Here is a 20,710-nt window from a genome sequence, read left to right on the forward strand (position 1 = left end):
GTGGGCAGGAGTCTTCAAACAGGGAGAAGGTTTATCTCTTTTCCCTTTGCAGCAGCTGTTCTCTAGTCTGTTGTGGCAAAACAGTCAGTATGTTGCAGAAAAAAAGGATCTGGCTTAAACTTTCTTCCACCCTAAGCACTCACTGGTTATGCATCTGCAGTGCACACTGATGTCCTCTCCCCTAGTCAGGTTCAAGGTTGCATGTTGTGATCTCTCATACTGCTTTCAGTCTTTGTCTCCTAGAGAAGTAGATAAAAGACCAAGGAAGAACTCACATGCTCATCATATGCTGACACAGTGAAATGTTGCTCCGAACTCAATATCTTCATGAAGAGATGTCCTGCCGACTTCAGAGGTGAAGGTCACTCCTCATCGGGCCTTCTCACACTCCATCAGGGCTCACCTCTGCAGTCCTTTGCTACAGCAGTAAATGTTTACCCACACAAGTCATCTCAGTGCTAGGGGAATTGGATTTCTCGGGTAAAATTAACTAATCCAGCTATTGGCTGTGTAAAGCCCTGACTCTTACGCTGCTGTACAAAGGCTGGATTCTCATTCCAGGGAAAGGGCTTGGTTTCCATCTATCCTGGTTTCAGCTGTGATAGAATTAATTTTCTTCCTCATAGCTGGTGCAGTGCTGTACTTTGGACTTAATATGAGAATAATGTTGATAACACACTGATGTTTTAGTTGTTGCTACATAGCACTTATCTGCAGTCAAGGATTTTTCAGCTTCCCATGCTTTGACAGAGACAAGGTGCACAAGAAGCTGGAAGGGAGCATGGCCAATAGAGCTGACCTGAAGTAGCCAAGAGGCTTTTCCAATACCATAGGATGTCATGCTCAGTATTCATGCCCAGTATATAAACTGGGAGGAGTTGTCAGGAAGTTGCCAATCTCTACTCAGACACTGGCTGGATGTTGGCAATCAGTGGATGGTGATCAATTGCACTGGGCATCACTTATCTATCTTGGGTTTTATCTCTCTCTCATTTTGTTATCTTCCTTTTTGTTTCAACTACTGTTATTATTATTGTTATTATATTTTATTTCAATTATTGGATTGTTCTTACCTCAGCCCACGAGTTTTACTTTTTCCTGATTCTCCTCCCCATCCCACCAGGCTGGGGGACAGTGAGTGAGTGGCTGCCTAGTTGCTGGCTGGGGTTAAACCACAACACCATCATGGCATGGAAACATTCCCAGTTTAAAGAATAGTCCTGAAACATTTACAATGAATGAAACACAAAGATCCTGTTGAGCAAACACTGAGGGGTCTGCAGTTTTCTGGTAGAGTGAGAAGCATGGTGGGATCCCTCCCCTTCCAGCAGGACACTTAGGACAGATTCACAGGATTCAGTTTAAAGCATAAAGACATGTTCAACTATGTAAATCTGCTTATCTGTAAATATGGAATTAAGTGCTGTCAGTCTTCGCTTACTTGTCTGGTAAAAAGTTATATTTTCATGTATGCTTGGCTTACGCATAAAAAACAACTATGGAAAGAGGGCTTGGCTCAGTTTTCCAAGCTGGAGATACACTCAGAAGCAGCAAGAACAATGCAGCCTGTAGAACGACCATGTTTATCATAATATCTGCCACTTCTGAAGCCGAGTCACAATCACTAAGCCTTCCATTTTTTGCTCTTCTAAAAAGCATAGGTCAAGGAAAAAAGCACGAGAGACTTTTAGCCTGTCCCCAAACTCACCATCATCTGGCCTAGCAATTACTTACATCAGCAACAGAAAGGTTTACAAAAAATAAAACGTAAATACAGTTACATAACAATTAGCTCCTTTCACTGCAAGTGCACTGAAGTGACCCCAAAACACGAATTAAGCCTCACAACACCCCAGAATGGTTGACAGTCCCAAGCCTGTTTTACAAGTGCATCAGCTGAGGTTGATACAAGACAAAGAAAGAGAAGACCCTGGCTCTGCTCTGCTCTTGCTCCGACAGCACTGCCTATCAACAAAGACAGGCATTTCACATGCCTACACACAGCATCAGCTCCTGCTACAGCACAGAACAAGAGCACTGTACTAGTACTACTATTTCAATTATAAAGCACTACCTATATAGGAATTGAGGCAGAAAATATAATCTGTTTTAGCACAGAATTAACCACAGAACTAGCTGCTCATTATATCCTAATGGATTTGATATCTATCAGGGACAAGATGTGAAGCGACAAACAACACCGTGATTAGATGACTGTAAACCATATTTAAAAACCATTAGATACTAGATCCTAAAACGATGAGGAAAAGATCACTCTCTGGTTGTTGTTAATAGATGCAGTCATGATTTCCATCATGCTTTAAGCTAAAAGCCAGCAAAAAAAAGCCTGCATTATTAGCAATATCCAGCATTTGCATTTTGCCATTAGTGTTGTGTTTATTATAAAACTCATGCAGGCAGTATTAGAAATACATCTCAATGATTAAAAGATACAATCCTTTGCTGCAATACCTCCAGGTTTACAGTGACAGAAGAGTGAGATCCAATGGGAAAACAGTGATCCTTCCAGCCTCAAAAAACCCAGTAGCTGCAACGTAGGCTCCCATCTTATACTGCATTTCTCTTTTGGTTTCTCTCCTCTAAAGAGAGAGAATTTAAAGAATTCTCTGCTGCTTTAAAGAATTCTCATCAAAAGGAGTATGTCCATCCCTTTCCTTCCCCACAAATTTCAAATTAGGCAGAATCTGAGGTAAAAACTTTAGTGCAGAGTCCAGACACTGAGGAACGTGCCCCCATGTAGTTTTGCTGCTGCACCTCTACTCTGCTGCATCACTGAGAGCAACTCCTCAGCTGAAGCTGCCATGGCAAAGACCAAACTCATTTTCACTAGCTACACATACAACATTCTCATGCATCACCTACTAGAAAAATGCTTCCCTGAACATTGACACTTGTAGACCTGTGTACAGAGTTTTTGTTGCCACCTGAATAGTGTCTTTCCTATTTGAATAAAAGAGGTCTTCACTGGAAAGATAGAAATTAAATCAAATGCACTGTGCTAAATACAGGTGAACTACAGGCAAGAGCGATGCTTAACGTCTGTGTGCTGCAAACACTACAGGATATTGCTCCCAAGCTTCTGCTGGAGACTAAGGGGCAGGTTTTCAGCATGTGCAAAGTGATGCTGCTCTAGTAAGATGCACTAGAATGGTGCCTGTTTATGCCAGCCACATGATTGACTTAAAATGCCCTTTTTTCAGCAAAATACAGAGAAGGAGGTAAAGAAGAATTATAGGAAGCTGGATTGGCTATTGGATGGAGGAAAAAAAATATTATAAAGTGCCTGTTTCAACCTCTACCCCTTCTATGGCAACTATGAGCAGAGTGGAATACAGCTGTGGAGATGAAAAGGGAAGGAGAGTTTAAATGTGGATGTTTCAGATCCCCCCCTTTGGAACATACTGAATCCATACTGCAGCTCTTACAATGTTTTTGTCTGTGCACATGATGCAAAGAGCCACAGTAATGAGAGTTTCATTCTTACTCTGCTGTAGATTTGGCCTGATCCTGCATTCAGTGGTATCAGTGCAAACAAGTGCGACTCCGGGGAAAGTACTCAAAGGATCACAGTCAACCAGACATACTCTGGGACCTCCAAAATTAGATTTCAACCTGCTACATTGTAAAATACTCAGTAAGAGCATCTGAATGCTTGTAGTATTTGTTATTCATGGCACAGGAATGCAGAGTGACTGCAACTTCCATGTTGAGCATTTGGTATAATGAAAAACCATATCCTGTCTGCTCTTGCAAATCACTTTTCTTACTCCACCTTTCTGGCTGCATAAATCATACTTAGTTTGCAAACCCACTGAATGCTGAATCAATGCAAGATAGAGAGTTCTCCACACACAGTTGCTTGCTTGCCAAAAGGCTGCGATTTACACCATGGTGGAGTCTGCTCACAGGTGCTTACAGTTGTGCTCACTTTTCCATAGGTTCACTTACATCTTACTCCATATTCCACTCTCTCTTCCATTCAGGGTGGGAATATTCACGTCCATTACAGAAGTACATTAGTAAGAGTAACATTATATTTTAAATACAAAATCCCAACTCTGCAATGTATAAAACCTTTAATATGGTGTTTCCAACCCCAAAGCCATGAGATTTGTATACCAACAAAACCAATAGTCTTTGCAATACACTACGTTTTGTCATTTGGTTTAACCTGGGGTTTGGATTACTGACCCATCTTCAGAGAACTGAAGTGGATGAAGTTCAAAGGTTTCATGGATTCTTCCATCAGCTTTTAAAGCAATTGTGTCTCTCCCCAGCTTCTATACTTTTTAATTAAGAGAAACAACTCCAAAGAATCACTACAGGCAGTGTTATGTGAAAGCATTTAGGTTTGAGTATAAGCACATATTTGTTGGTATACTGCTATATCCATCATTTTCCAACATCTTAAATAATCATAAATATGAAAATTTGTGCTCTTTGGTACATTTCTGTCTGTTTAAACCACAGTTGAACTTTTAAATTGTACAAATAAAAAATTGCACTTTTATCTTCTAGAGAGTCTTGCTAGTCGAAGAGACTTTCAGCTGAAGGATTCTTTGTTATATTCAAACCTTGTCCCGTAAGAGTTGCTGCTGTTGCTCAGTTTATGAAGTATCTTAGAGATTTTGTTTGGTCCACAACAGAAAACTCCAATGGTCTTCCTGTTAAAAAAAAAAACATATAAAGTTATGAATCTGCAAATAAACAGTAACTTCTACCAACAGACAGAACTGGATTCTTGCTTCACTGTATTATACATAAGCCAATTATGCATAGATCTTAAGGTGAGAACAGCTCACTAGATCATGTAGTCAGTATTACTGAAGCCACAAGACGTCTCCAAAGTATTCTCACAAGTCCTATTACTTATTTAACTATGACAACTCTTAGAAAAATGTGCCCTATCTTAAGCCTGAAGACATCAAGTGATAAAAAGCTACTACTTCCCACTACAATTTTTTCCAGGATTAATAACTCTTTTTTTGGTTAAAAAATGTAATGACTTCATGAGTGTAACTTGTAGTTTCACCATCAGGAGGTCTAGTCACTAACAATGAATCATTACACTAACAAAAACAGAGCACTACTGACCCATGATTGTTTCTGGCAGCAGCAGAATAATTTCAGCTCTTTAGCTTTACATTACCATGCAACCTTTCCTTCAACAGCTATATCTGAAAGCCTTCTGAAAAGCCAAACAGAATGTGATCCTTGTTCATCATCCACAGCTCTCAGCCCAGGTTGATTACTTAACCTCACTTTTTCACACCACTCCACTGACAACAGCTCTCTGTTCTCCTCAAACACAGACTGTGTCAGACTGACAGTCAAACAGCATCTAAGGGCTCAGAACAGCAGTCAGCATCAAAACCAGGCACATCCAGAACAATGAGACTGAGTCCTTCATGATATCATGTCTCTTTTTCGGAACGACAAGGAAAAGGAAGGAGCAAGGAAAGAAGATGTGGTGCTAGCTCTTCTTCCTGCTGAAATTGTGCCACTACAGAGAAAGATCTTTAAGATTTACTGGGATGGAGGGAGACCATGCAAGAGGGAACATGTCTCCAACTGTGATCTACAGCACTCACCAAGAATCACAGAATCGTTTCAGCTGGAAGAGACCTTTTAAGATCATTGAGTCCAGCCTTTGTTCAGTCCTATCAACCACTGGATCATTTCCCTAAGTACATCCACCTGCCTCTTAAATACCTCCAGTGATGGTGACTCTAGTACCTCCCTGGGCAGCCCATTCCAATGCCTGACAACCCTTTCAGTGAAGGAATTCCTCCTCATTATCAAGCCTGAACTTCCCCTGGCACAACTTGAGGCCGTTTCCTCTTGTTCTATTGCTTTTTACTAGGGAGAACAGACCAACACCCACTTCACTACAGCTACCTGAAAGGTAGTTGTAGGGAGTGAGAAGTCTCCCATGAGAGAGGCTGAAGACTTGAGTTCTTGTCCTCATCTCCAGAACTATTTCAGTATTTTTTACAATAACTATTTACTATATTTTAACACATGCAAGGCAATCAAATGCACAGTTTAAAGCTGCTTGTGTACGTGTTTGGTGAGAGAAGGCAACCAACACATACTAGAAGAAATATTTGAGGCACACTGTCAAGTGTATGTACCTACTATTTAGCAGCAGCTTGAATAGCATGGCAATCCATGCTGTACCAGTGCACACCAACACTGGCAGGGTACAATTGAGGACTCGAGCATCAAAACACATCACAAAGTTATACAGTTAACTGCAATGGTGTCCCTGTGCTGGCAGCTTACAATGCTTTCAGTACTTTCTTTCAGTTACAATGTGTCTCATATGAATCCATGGCAAATATTCATAACTCATACTTTGTTCACATTTATGTTTATCTATAAATCTTTTCTATCCTGGCAGTACTCCTTTTCATGGTAACAAGTGTTGTGTTGGTGGCTGGATTTGCAGAAATAATGAGTGCGCTATTGCTCATTGCTCTCAACTTGCAGACTCTGAACACCTTCTAATCTGTGCACAGTGGAGAAAAAGGGTGCATGTGTTGCCACCAAGAATCTGCCTTCTACTGTGTATTTAATTAGAGAATTAATGTTGTTTGTTTTCACTAGTCTAATTAGTATAGACAACTGATAAATAAATCCTAAAGATTTGGCTATCTCTCTCCTTTTCATTACATATAAACATAACCCCCAAGGCACGGACACGTCAAAGTAGCACATACTGAGAATATATTCCCATTCCAGCAACATCCTTCCAAGATACACAGATTTTTTTTCTAGTAAACAGAATCACAGAAAGGTTAAATCATTTGCCAAAGGTCTCACACATAAGACATATGGCTAAGAAGGTCTCCTGAAATCCATCTGAGCCACTGAATCCTGAAGTGAGCCAGAGGCTCTCCAACTTCCTTCCCAGGACAAACAATATCAGCATCTATTCTGGATGTCCCTCCATGTACAACTTACCTTATCCAGTTCATGCCTCACATCCTCCCAGACCTATGCCGACCTTCTCTGCTTGCAGATACCCTCCTCTCTGCCTACCTGGCTCCTGCCTGGCTGCTGAGACACAAGCAGGCAGGTGACTGGAAGCAGGTAGTACATGGAGCAGCACATTACTACTCTAAGCTGATGGGCTTTAATTGTCTATCACTTGTTTAGATCAACGGCTCACTTTGTTGCTCAAATGAAAACAGGAGATGCTGTGCCTGAAAAATCTTTATAAATGCCATTAAGATGTCTACAATTAGGGAAACTATATTATAGGTCATTCTTTGTAATAATTAGAAACATTAATAGAGGATTTTACTAATTCAGAGCACTAAGCAAATAACTCCTTAGTGTTCCTTCCTATGGGATGAGTAGGTCAGCATGTATTCTCACATTTATTTTATGAACAGAAGGATGTGAGGGAGAGGTGAAATACTTTGCCATTTAGAGAGGACAGAGTTGGGGCTTGAAATGTTCCAGTATTAAATTCCATATTCATTCCTAGAGAGATATCTCCTTTACAGTGCATAAGAAATATATCATGGTGCTCCATGCCCTTCTCTCCTACAGATATTCATGAGTTTTTCTAGGTCAGCTTCTATCTCGAACAAAAAGCATGCATCTATTCGACCTAAGCAAACTTGAGCAAGCGTGGCAGCCAAGGCATGGTGCAAGCTTTCCATCCAGGACACAAATGAATAGGAACAAGGCTGCTGCCTCATCCTCAAAAAAACAGCACGAACCCCCAAACCAGCGATTTGCCACATAAACTGTCCCAAAGCACATCGTTGGGACTGCGGGTGTCATATAAAATACCAACAGCAGATGGCATGCCTCTGCTCCTCTTAGTCTGGAAGAATGAATCAGGAACCTGATCCTGTGTTGTCCCATGTCACTCTCTGAAAGTCTGGCAGAGCTCAGACACTTACAAATGCACTTTGCTTATTTGGGACCCAAGCAGCAACAATTCACAAACCACAAACCAATCAGATGGCTAAATCGATGAGAGGTTTGCCAGCTGTGTGTTTATTTATGTGCAGCTTTTGCTAAAATCACAAGATAAAAAGCGGAAAATATCTTGGCTGCCCAAAAACGGGCCCAAGGGGATGACTGAAAATACATGTGGAAGCCTGAACACTGCACCAGATGTTGTAAACAACTTGGTTGCCCTGTTTTGATTTGTTGGGGTAGGCTTTTTTTGCTCTCTGTATTGCAGTGGGGTCATTTAGGGGGAAAGTTATGTAGAAATCAGAACTGAAATAAAATTAGTAGGAGACCAGGAAGTTGTACTATAGAGGAAAACTGAAGTTCCCATCCAGGGAAATAGCAAAAATATTTAACTACAAGTTTCTGTAAGATACCTAAATTACAGATTGTACTGCTGCCTGTCATGTTACAGGTAACTATATCTATAGATACAGAACTGTATCTTTAAACCCAGATAAAGGGGTGAAAAAGGGTAAAGAAGCCTTCACCTTAGCAAGCTGCAGTATAATCAAAAGAGTTGGAACGTTATTTAGGTACTAAAAGGCACCTGGCTTGGAAATGGTGGCACAATTTAAAGATTTCATGTGCAAATGCAGAGGAAATGGTACTTGAAGTCTGATTAGGAGTAATGGGATGGAAAGTACAAAAGAAAAAGTATGACTACCACTAATAGCTTCAGCTGTATTACATGCACTTACAGCCTTGCAAGGAAGTGGCAGAAATCTCATCATTTGCATCTTTTAAAACTTCACTCACACAGTTACATAACAACAAAAAAGATACTAGAATGGAGCAAAAAAAGAGGTCAACGTTCCTCTATGCACAGGGCCCTGAAATTCTTGCTTCTTGACCTCTGTGTTTCCCTTTCTTTTCCATGGTTCTCTTCTACAAAACCCATCTCTAAGTGATACTCGTTTCCATAGTTTGGGAATGCTACTATGGATACCTGTCTATAGCAGCCTTGGGGGCATCCTCACAAAAAACCTGTCCACAACATCCTCTAGGATCTGAATTCAAGATGCATATATTGTCAGCAGATTACACTACCAACAGTGATATACACTGGGACTCAGTACTTCTCAAGAGTCTGGGCTCAGAATCCTCTAGTCATTCCCAGCCTCAGAAGAAAAAGGTCAGTAAGTCACGGGCAGGCTTTCACTTTGCAAGTGCAACATAGGACAAAAAGTTCTTGAGGGAAAGTTGTGAAGGTGAACCTGAGAGCATCTCTCAAGCTAGTGCACACAGAACACTACCAAGAGCTGCTAAGAGCATTTTGCTTTCATCCCATTGAGTACCAGAAGCGGATTAGGGAAGATTCTTAAAACCTCTTCTACCAGATAAGCTTTCAGCTGAAAACTGCCAGTGTGAGAGTAAAAAACTAACAAAGCTGGATCTGGACAAAGACATTCCATAGTCTAAATGCATGTCTCCTCTGGTTTACAACTGTCTTGTTCCAAATGACAATATGTTTGCCTAGCACAGTAAAAATGAATAAAAAAGTGCCACGAGTTTCCAAAACCAATATATTGTTTCAATAAAAGCAACATAGGACAATCATATTCTTCCTTCTGCATTTTGTTTGTAAGCCAGCACTATAAATCATGAAAATTATAGAAGTCAGCATTTTAAAAAAATGCAACTTTATATATAAAACCAGCATAAGTTACAAGCAAGACATTGCCACAGACAAAACCATATACAATCTTTGTGCAGTGGGATGGAAATCTAGCACTTGTATTTTCTGGGCCACTGAACATCCTAGCTGCATAAAAAGATGAACGGTTCTGAGTGTGGAAAAAACATATGTTTCAGTTTGTACAGGCAATCTCTCACAGCAAAATATTAGCTAATTTCAACACTGGTAGCTTAAATATCACAATCTAAGATACAACCCAAAACTATTTTCATACAAATATAGCTAGAAACAGGTATCCCCAGCATTCACGTTGTGGCAGTTCAAGCAGACGGGTACTTACCGCCTGTTACACTTTGCTATTTCATCAAAAAGGAGTTTCCACCGGGGTCGTCCAATCAAAAGCCTTGAGTTTAAAGCTTGGTATTTTTCACCAATTATTTTCTGCAAGAAACAAGAAATTCCATGTTGCCTGATTTGCAAATCGCCTCATATAACATAACCCAGGGCTCCCATTTCTGATATTGGTTGACGTACCATATTGCTGAAGTGTAAAACCTGAGCACAAGTCACAGTTGTGATTACAACTGCAGCCATTTCATGCACCAACACCTCTGTTCACTGCCTTTTCAATGGCTCTCCTTGGTGTCAGCTATACATTGTTCCTCACACAGCTGCTCATTAATCTCCCCATTACTTTTAAACCAATTTATTTAAGCCATAAAACAATAACCATGCTCCTATTATTCATTCCCTCATTGGCTTTTAATGCTAAGCTGGAAGAAACACTGCTGATGCAAAAATCTTATTTCTATCTGAAGTCTATTTTTTAACTTTGTACAAGTAACTATTAAGACAATTAGGCCTAAAAAAGTAACAAGGGAAACCTTAAGTTTCCCCCCAAGTAGTCTGCCAGCTGTTTTGAGCTGCTGTAACAGCAGAAACAGCCAAAACTGCTTCCTGAATGGAACCTGACCCATTCCAGCGATGCTAACTCACCAGCATTTTGGTAAGGTCAAATACCCTTCCACTGCAGGGCTCCTTGGTTTTCTGTCCTAATGCGACAGAAAAGCAGACAGAAGTTACACCTTACCTAGGCTCCCATCCTCACTCCACTGCTGAACAACCTGAAACATTGCTCATATCAATGCAAACACAGATTCTTGGCTAACTCATCTTCCATCGGTCTTCCATATTCAAGAGGCATTTGCTGAAGGATGGACTTGGCTCCTTGTCACATACGTCTGCTACTTCTGAGCAAAAGGAGCATGAAGTTAAACTGTCCTAATTTTGGTAGCACAAGCTGTACAGGAGTTGAGTTTACCTCCCTCTTGAGAAATCATGAGCAGCATTATGGTTCATGCCAGTTTTGTTCAATAGCTACAAAAGTGACTTTAAAAAGAGACTTAAACCAAAGTTGACTTAAATAAATTCAGTAGCTGCTTGATACTAATGTTAGGAAACTTGTTTTGAATTGCTTGTTATTACAGTCTTGCTGTGTCATTGCAGTGCTTCAGGTTTTAAATCTCACCTAACGATTGCATAGCAGGTTTACCAATTAGACAGTGTCAAGCACCCCATTTCAATTGACATATATTATCCAGGCAACAAATTTGTGAAGCACTATCCATAACTACTGTAGCTGTCACATCATTTAGACGATTGGACAGTGCTTCTACCAGGGCTGTGAACATTATGCTATCTCCACCTGATACCAAGCAGATCAAAATCCTTTGAGCATGGTTTCTCACTGCATTTCATGTTTTGTAGTAATTGTTAGGTTTCGTTCTGGGCTCGCTGCAGTCAATGGAAAGCTTTGAGACACAGCAGGTGGAAGAACTGGGCCCAGGCTCAAGTGCTAAATAATGTAAAATTAAGATTGCAAGTATAGACAGCAACAGGAGATGCCAAGAGCTGGGTAACTAGCCCAGCTTTGGGGTTGGTAATACATGACAATTGACAGCTCAGTATAATTTCCGGTCTCATACATCAAGAAATTTGTAAGTTTTCTCTATATTTGAGACAAAGAAATGCAAAGCATTCAAAAACAGCTCTTTTCTCTCAAAATATTTATTTGAAAAGAAAGTTTGAGCTTGCAAGCTCCTAGAACTATGCTGTTTTGATTCTTTGCCCAGAAATGATGCAGATTTCCCATCAAAGACGGCCAACTGTCTGGTCTGCGGCCTGGCCTGGAAGGACCTCTTTCCTAGAAAAAGAAGATATGGATTTCTGCCCACATCTAATCAAGTTAAAGCTACTAGACTAGATTTTCTTAATGCGGTGGGGATGGACTTGCTCTCTTGCCCTAGTAATGAATCTGTCACTTGAGCTTATGGCCTCATTTCCTGTTTTTACCATCTGCAGTAATTCCCTTTTGCCTTTGACTGACAGTCTGAATTGTCTGCTACCCCAAGGTCTAGTTTGGTTTACAAACAGCATTTAGCCACATACCTGTATTCCATCTGTTTGACTGAGGTACAGCTGAATATTTATATAGTCTGGTCGATTCTCCTGCCAAAGCTGGGAGGGTGATAAAAACAGCTCGTGAAATAAAATCCCTTCTCTTAATGTAAGCATAAAGTCACTTGTGTCTAACATGCTGAGGGACATGGATTTCAGCATCAGTGAAGTAAGCTTTCTAATGAAGAAGATATGATTACAGAACACCTCTTTGTGAACTCCAGAATGTTGCACATCATGCTGTGTAGAACACACTATTTTAGGAATTGCTCTTAAAATCCACCTGAAATTGTAAATTCCCCTCTTTTCTCAATCTATTATCCAAATGGCTAAAGGTCACTCAAACTCCACAAACTGCAGGTTGTTCTTCTATCTAATACATTTCAGAGAGAAGTGTCCAGACTACTGGTACATCATAACACTCTTCAGGGAAATACTGGTGACAGACAGTCACACTATTTTGTGCAGCTCCAATGAAGTCTGGGTCAGGTAGCCCAAGCAGAAGCTGGAGCTTGCTTGTTTTGAGCAAGGCTTCCTTTCTTTCTCTATAGCATGGCAGCTGCATGGTGTAGGCATACCTTACATTTATTAAGTTGTCAGTATCCCTCCAAGCAACAGTCATTACCTTGTTATGCAACATACAGAGCAGATCTGCAAACCAACGGAAAGATTCAACATCCCTGCACACCCAAACGAAGTAGAGTCTTCTGAGCTTGTAGCATTTCCAGTCATCACTTGAAAAGAAAATGTTTGGGTAATTATCATTTAGAAAGGAAACATTAATTAAGATGCTTTATATTCATTAGTGGAAACATGAATTTCCATTAGAAGCTAACTTCTAAATCACTGAAATGACCAAGGTAGCCTAATAGGATGATCCTGAGAATATTAAATCTCTAGCACAGAGCTAACACCCTTCACAGACACTGTTTCTGCATTAGGAACTTGTCAGCTATACAGATGATTTGGCCAGCAAATACAGATTCATGCATCATCATCATCAAATTTTTATTTCAAAGCAAACCAGCCATTCTAAGTCCAAGAGCATTATATCAATTCTTTATTAGGTTTATAAAGCAACCCATAAGAGGAAAATATTGACAAATGCAATAATGTCAAGACTTAATTCTGTCTTTATATGTGAAAGGCTCTGGTTGATTACAATGAATTCTGTTATAAAATCACAAAATAAAATCAGAGCTCTGTTGTGTTAGGGAACCGTGTGATACAGTGCAGCCCTCAGACCTAAGAAAATGCTGATGGGTGAACTGCAGTCATGGACACATTCAGGGATTGCATTTAGAGAAACAGGACTTTCATGTCAGATTTCTATTTCAAATAAAACACAAATATCACACAAAGAAAAGATTGAAAGGAACTGGGAAAGAAAATAGAAGTAAAAAAAAATTCCAACAATTAATCTGTTCAAATAAGGCACAAATATCTGGGAAGTATATTCTCAACTGGACAACACTGTTTTCTGTTGTTCTGATCACTGGTATCAGTGCAGAGATGGTTTCCTTCTTTTCCTTCTTAAATGATTTTCAGATAAGGAAGGTCAACTTCAGATGTTAGTCCCAGGATCCAGTTCTAGTTGATAAGTTTCATGATACCTCTGATCATAGACATTGTGTGTTACTTCAAACTCTAGTGTTGCCAGCATACCCAGCAAGGGTATAGTACTCATAGATCTACATAAGTGATGACTCCAATCACTCCCTTACTTCCCTATACCCCTAACCTCCACTTTAAACTTGAAAAACAAGGATGGACACCTTCTCAGCACCAGGTAGAGGCTGAGAACTCACCTTCCACGTAAACTCCCCACAGAGAGAAAAAAAGTGCTGAGTAAAATGTCCTTCAAGTCCTGATATCAGCTTTTTCATTTTTAACCTGCTGACCTGCAGAGCAGGATTTCTTCCACCTTTTTCTGACTGCCTATACTAAGATGTGCCCTTAGGAAGGGTTGTAATTGGGTCAGATGTGACAAGATAAGTATGAGCAGTAGCAAGGAAAATAAGTGTCTTTCACCAAAAAAGATAAAACAAGAGAAAAATGCAAGGCATTTTGTATGGGAACACTGTAGTTCAGTAACAATACACCACTCTTGGTAATGAAATGTTGCAGCTGGACAAAGTTGGACTGCAAGACTTCATGAAACAAGTCAAGCATGTATTTATAATAGCAGCTCAGACATACATGCCTGGGTCTACCTCCAGCAGGACATATTATGCAATAAAGGTGAAATACCCTATTACAATCAAAGCCACATATATAAAACACTTCTCATTGTGTTTCTATGTTACCACTGCCCATAATAACAGCCATTATTTACAGATGCTTCTGCATGAAAGCCATTAGTGTTCCTTAATGTGAGTTGTATTTTCTTAAAAGTAGGGCATAGAGTTCAACAGCGAAGTGCAAGGAAGGGCAGAAGCAGGAATCAAACTGTATACATACGACAGGAATACAACTGAGCAGGAAACAAATGGCTACATTGACAGGCTTCTGATCTCCCCCAGACCTGCATGTTCTTGAGACAACAGGACCAGCCCCGCTGCTCTGCAGCATTGGCATCGTAAGGCATGTTCACACCTGCCTATTTCTGCTTCTCTGCAGGGCAAAGACAACAGACAGATCATCCACTAAGCCAGGCTAAGCTAAAGCAGGCTAAGACTGCTCCTTGTTCCCAGAACCACGGAATGGTTGCCCTGTATATTGTACAGTGCACAAGAAGACTGGATATAAAGGCAGGTTATGGGATTGGTTGCTTGAAAGCTGATTTATGGCATTTGTTTAAATAACTGGACACTCCAAAAGCTTTTGGACACTCGCAATGTCTATGCAAGTTCCTACACACTGTGATAAAACACTGGTAGAGGAAAATATCTCATTACTTGCTGCTGTCCCATCATTATGATTTATGACATTTCTTGTTAAACACTGTCAAGGATGTGAGGTGCTGAGGGATAGGGTTTAGTTTAGTGATGGGCCTGGCAGTGTGAGGTCAGTGGTTGGACTTCATGATCTTAAAGATCTTTTCCAACCATAATGATTCTGTGATAATTCATCACAAGGAAAATGGTCATCTTACCCACCTGGGCCCCAGACTTTCAGCAAAAATGTATTCTTTTTTTTTTTGAGAGGATAATCAATGCACTTTTAGGAAAAGAAAATGAGGGAGCCCAAGATGGTCTTCAAGGGCAGCAACACTATGAGACAGGTGGGGTTGATGAACTTCAGAAGCAATCAGCACTGTCAGGTCTAGCCCAGATAAACAGAAGAACATTCACAGCATCTAAATTCCAGGCTTTAATTTCACTTTGGAGTTAGAGCTGGCCATTGGCATGGTTGTCCTACAACAAATGCTTCGGCTGTGCATCTGCGAAACCCTCCCAAAGCCAGCTGGCCTTTCAACACTTTGGGGAAGGTTTGCTGCTTTGGTTGGCTGTTTATATAGCACCTATGAAAATGAGATGCTTAATCTGTGACTAGAGGTCTTAGCTAATACTCTAGCATGTGTGAAACAGGCATGCTTTTACGATTGCTATAGAGTTTTGCCAGTGCAACGGAGAAACAATGTGACAGAGAAAAAAGAGGTGAAAGATTGTGTCTGAATAGTATGTCAGAGGCTTTATTTATTTTTTTTTTTAAAAGGACAAATAAGACCAAAAAAAGTATGCCTAAAATATAAACTTTTCAAATGGAGTTAAATATCTGAATGCTATCTGAGCCTAGGTTGATCTGTTTCCTTTAAAACCTTAACTTGCACATGGTACAGATGTCAAACAGTCCAGGAAAGCTGGCCCTGCCTTTCCAGCGGAAAGTCTGTCACAACTTGGCTCTCAAAAACTCACTGTCATACTCCTTAGCCTCATCTGAGCTGAGTCTAGGAGAACAGGTCTAGCTGAAGAGCTGTGACCTGTGTAATCTCAGGTGAGGCTGGTGGAAGGATATAAAGGCCAGTGACACTGTCCCAAAGCAGGTGTATTACTGATACAACTCTGACACAACTCTTTGGGTTACAATGCACGCATGAGATACTCCCTCTTCAGGAGACATCTCAGTCCTCTGCCTCTCTCCAAGGAATCATGCACCTATGTAACACCAATGAAAGTTTTGAAATACTCTAAAAGTCCTTCTGGCATGTACCATTACAGTAAATTTAGGGGGAATGGCTTGAAAAGGTTTGAGCCCACTTACAGCAATGTGTTGAGTACTGATGCAAATGGTGTAACTCCAATACCTCCAGCCACACAGAGGCTGACCTCGTAGTTCAGGGACTCCTCGAAGGGACTTCCAAATGGTCCATCCACATACAGTCTGCATTAAAAAACAAAAAGAACACATTTACAGAAAGCTGCTAAAATCAGAGAGGGGAAAATTCTGCTATAAAACCCTTCAATGAATTTGTTTCAATTTGTTGTTTGTTTTGGGATGCAGAATGTGAAAATATTTTTCCTGGAAAGCTTTACATGGAGAGAAACCCATGTACAGGTGGTATGAAAAACTGTAACATAAAATCTCTTAGCACATTCCATGATTAGAAGAGCTATTTCTAATCAAACAAGTGGTTACTAAATTATGATTGTCTTTTGTGTCACTTAGAGGGCAAAGCAAGTGCTGCACTAGAAACAGTAACAGCTTGGTGGGTCATACACAGGAAGAAAGTCTGGCCTGCCTAAGAGATTCATCTCTTGAACATCAGAACAGCTGAGGTGGGCAAAGGGTCAAAAAAGATCTTTTTTTCCTGGCTTCTCATAATGACTTCCATGGGCCTCCAGGGAATAAAGAAGAGTTGAGGTGACATATATACATCCTGCAATGTATAAGAGGAACAAATTATCCTCTGTCTAGTCTTTCACACTCAGACCCTTGGAAATGTGATCTACTCCAGTCACACAGGGTATCTGAAGAGGGAGAAAAATGACTGAATTGGATCCCTTTAACTTATGTCTCTTGTTACTACAACAGTTTTCTCTACCTGTTTTTGAAGATTGTGTAGGAGACAGACTCATTTCCAATTCGCTTTGAATATTTCAGATGCAGTTGGAAAGTCAGTTGACTAATTTAAAAGTGTTCAAAAAGGGTTAAAAAGTCTGACCTTCAAATCTTTGCTGTACTGCTGAAAATCTGACCAAGGCCACCCAAAGACATCTCAAAATTCACATGCTGTTAGATTTCTAATAAGATTCACTTGACTCCTATTCAACCTATCGAAAACCAATTGCTTCAGTAGTAAATTCACCTTTAGAAACTATTATAAAGACAACCTGAACAGTGCATTTGGTCGGGATCCATTCTGCGTATGAGTGGCTCACTGGATCACCACAGAGCGGAGTGGGACCAGCACTGCATTCAGAAGCTCAGTGACTAAGTATTTGCTCACAGATAGGCTGACTGAGGTCAGCCTTTGGTCTGAGTCCTCAAAAAAGCTCTAACATTCATTGGTTTTGTTTGGGTGTCTTTGGCCAATATGGTCCTTTCTAGGAAATTTCTTCCAGAACTTCACTACAGCTGACATCTTGATGCCTCTTATGTTTGGCTCCTACTTCTACAGTGTCTTACCTAAAGACAGATAAGTACCTACTTTCTGTAGGCAAACAAGCTACTCCTTAACTATGCCCTGTCTTATAAACTTCTTTCTTGGCTCTTGGTGTCCTACCTGGAGAGAAAGGGAGAAGACACTGGGCCTACCACAGCCATCATCAGAAGGCAGTGGAAGCACTGGTGGCAGAGGCTTTTAAGTAAGCAAAATTAATCGCTGGTATTCAACCTAAATGTATTTATCCTTATTTCCATCTTTATGTCTTGAAGTCACTACAGTATTCTACAGACACTTTATAATCCGTTTGCTTAACGAAGGTTTATTTTACACTAATGAAATGATATCATTTCTGGTGCAGCGTGCAGCAGCAGCTGCTTTAAGAGATCTTCTAAACGTGTCACTGTCATTTGACTGAGGAAGTAAAGAAGCATATCTTATTTAAATAAGCAACAGGGGAAATTTAGACAAGCATGTCATTACTCTGAAATTAATCTGGTCCAGGAGATATTTTGGGAGAAGTCCACAAACATTACAGTTCTCAACTGAGATCTAATTTCAGCGTATCAGTGTAGTGGATAATGAGGATCAGCAACAGAAGTCCACTGTCATTCCTGGCATACCTCTTATATACATATGTTATCCTAATCAGATCACAGAATCATAGAATTGTTATGGTTAGAAAAGACCTTTAAGATCACAGAGTCCAACCACCCACCTCATAGTGTCAAGCCCATCACTAAACCATACCTCTCAGTATTTCATCTACGAGTCTTTTGAATATCTCTAGAGGTAGACAGCTGCCTCCCTGGGCAACCCATTCCATCGCTTAATAACCCTCTCAGTGAGCCTAGCTAGTGAAATCTGGAGAATCACTCCTAAAGGTATGAAGGGCATAAGCACAGGCCTGAGGGAAATTCCTTGCATTGCACAAGTGGCACTTCAGATATTCAGATACAGGACTTAAAGCATACATTTTTGGGGAAAAATACAAGCAAACAAAACAGAAGTAAACCATCAAAGGAGATTCTTCCAGAAATTACCTCAGTGGACGTGACAATAGTCAGATACTGTAGGGGTGCCACTTGCTAGGACTGCACTTAAGGCTACTTGAGGACTACCTGAAGTATGTATGTATGCCTGATCTCAGAAGAGATGAAGCAATTCCTGTAAAGTCTGAGTGCTGCTGAATACCACTGATGTGATCAGGAGCTGAAATATTCAAAACTAGATCTGGTCACCGCAAAAATCAGTCAAGCACAGTGCATAACTCCATGCCAGAAACACAAGAAACAACCTTCAAGTAAATATGTATTTTGGTCAGATTGCTCCAGTTTGTGGTCCATTAGCCCCATCTGGCAAGCAAAATATTTCTATCTGCCCACTGTGTCTTCCTCTGAGGGAGTGAAGAGCAGTTGTCTGGATAGCAAATGCAGTCAGATAAGCCAAGAGCCTCCTGCTGTGCCTGCATGTGGTCCAGTGCAGAACAGCCAGAAGCCACCACTTCCAAGTGTGAGAAAGGGAAATGGGGAAAAACCTGGAGAAATATTGCCACTGCGTTAACTCCACATGACTGCCTGAGAAGACTGATTCCAAAGATAACATGATCTCCCTGGAAGATTTCATTGGATGTCTTAAACATGCACTACTTAATCCCATTTTACTACGGGGATAATTTAAAAGCAATGTGGCTCCAATGTCTTGATGGAAGTGGTCATTTAGGAACCGATCCTTCTTTTATTCAAGGCAGAAGAATAAAGGAACCTCCTGAAGCCATATCAAACAGTGCAGTGATGAACAGAGCTGCGATTCAGGCATGGATTTTTGCAGAGATTATGTAACTTTTGCTTCCTGTCAACACGTTCCTCCTTCTATTTGGTAGTACTGAAAAGATTGGCATAAAAAGCAGTTCATTATTGCACATGAAATCTCACGGCACTCAACAAAAAGGTAGACAAGCCAAGGGGGTTAAGATGACTTTCTGTTTCTTGAGTTGTGCCTGAGATATATCACACTACCATGCTATGTTCTCCTACCCCTGGAGCTTTAACTTAATTAACAAGAAGTAAGGGAATGGCGTTTTACTAGAAGATTAGAAATTCCCTCTTCAGGCAAACATTCAAATAATAAGTTGTTCATGTATTAATTTCCAGTCTTAGGAGTGTTCTCAGTTATTCTGGCACAATTTTTTATCTCACAAATAGAAAAAAAAGCTCCTCAAAACAGAGAATATCACTAAAACAATCAGGGCACATTATTAAAAAGCCTCTTACAGACAGCTAGTGAGCACATTTCTTACTTAAAGCAAACTTACATTCTGCAGTACAAAACTATCCCAACAAGCACCAAGACAGCTTGTTCCAGTGCTGGGTAATGAACTGCACTAACATGGGGTTGTCCCTAAACCAACAGACACTGTCTCAGGGACACAGTCAACCGCATTGCCTTTGAGACCCAAGTTATTAACTTCCATTAGGAACTGCCTAATAATGGAGACACTTGCTTGCACCTCTGTCAGACTTGGACATCAGTCCCATCCTTTACTTCAGGGTGCATATGCCCTTGGAAAAGTTTAATGCTTACACTGTACTTCTCTACCCAACTGTAAATGCTGACAATATCTTTTTTCCAGGCTCTTTGGGAGCTACTGTGAGACATTATCTGGGATATTAAGTGGAACAACAGATGGACAGGGGAGTTAGTTCAAGAGCTTGTAAGAAATTTTAATTAAAGAAGTATCATCATTTGCAAGTTGAACAAAATGCTTGGATACAAAGTAGTGCCTACATCACACGAAGTCGTGGCCTGACTGAAGTTTGTGGCAAAACTCTTATCAATGTCAACAGAGCAAGGATTTTACTCATCAGTATAAGACTTTATATCTTTGAGCAGTATTTAGTTTGTTACTAAGATCCAGGTGCAGGCATCTTTGTGTGAGCATATTGAGTAAGTCCCTGATACAGTCAAAAGAAATGCAGTTCATGGAGCCTAAAGAGAGATTTGGGATGTGATGAATTGCTCTCTATGTCTACTGACTGTACTGACCAAACTCAACAGGACATTAGAGGTCAGTG

The 20,710-nt window shown here is 40.4% G+C and overlaps 1 protein-coding gene across 3 annotated transcripts in view; it reads right to left on the minus strand.

Annotated features, from left to right (window-relative positions):
• Positions 1–4,203: 4,203 nt before the first annotated feature.
• NOX4 (NADPH oxidase 4) overlaps positions 4,204–20,710 on the minus strand; it is a 104,911-nt gene continuing 88,404 nt past the window's right edge. For 2 of the 3 annotated variants that reach the window (XM_062020370.1, XM_062020371.1), the window contains 5 exons: positions 16,295–16,414; positions 12,717–12,825; positions 12,083–12,151; positions 9,975–10,075; positions 4,204–4,685 (listed from right to left, as the gene is read on the minus strand). In XM_062020370.1, coding sequence (XP_061876354.1) covers positions 4,565–4,685; positions 9,975–10,075; positions 12,083–12,151; positions 12,717–12,825; positions 16,295–16,414 — 520 coding nt within the window. In that variant the 3' untranslated portion in view covers positions 4,204–4,564. The remainder of the gene's footprint in view (positions 4,686–9,974; positions 10,076–12,082; positions 12,152–12,716; positions 12,826–16,294; positions 16,415–20,710) is intronic. The other variant, XM_062020372.1, reaches the window with a different exon arrangement.

The sequence above is a fragment of the Colius striatus genome, chromosome 1, assembly GCF_028858725.1.
Source record: "Colius striatus isolate bColStr4 chromosome 1, bColStr4.1.hap1, whole genome shotgun sequence".
NCBI lineage: Eukaryota > Metazoa > Chordata > Aves > Coliiformes > Coliidae > Colius > Colius striatus.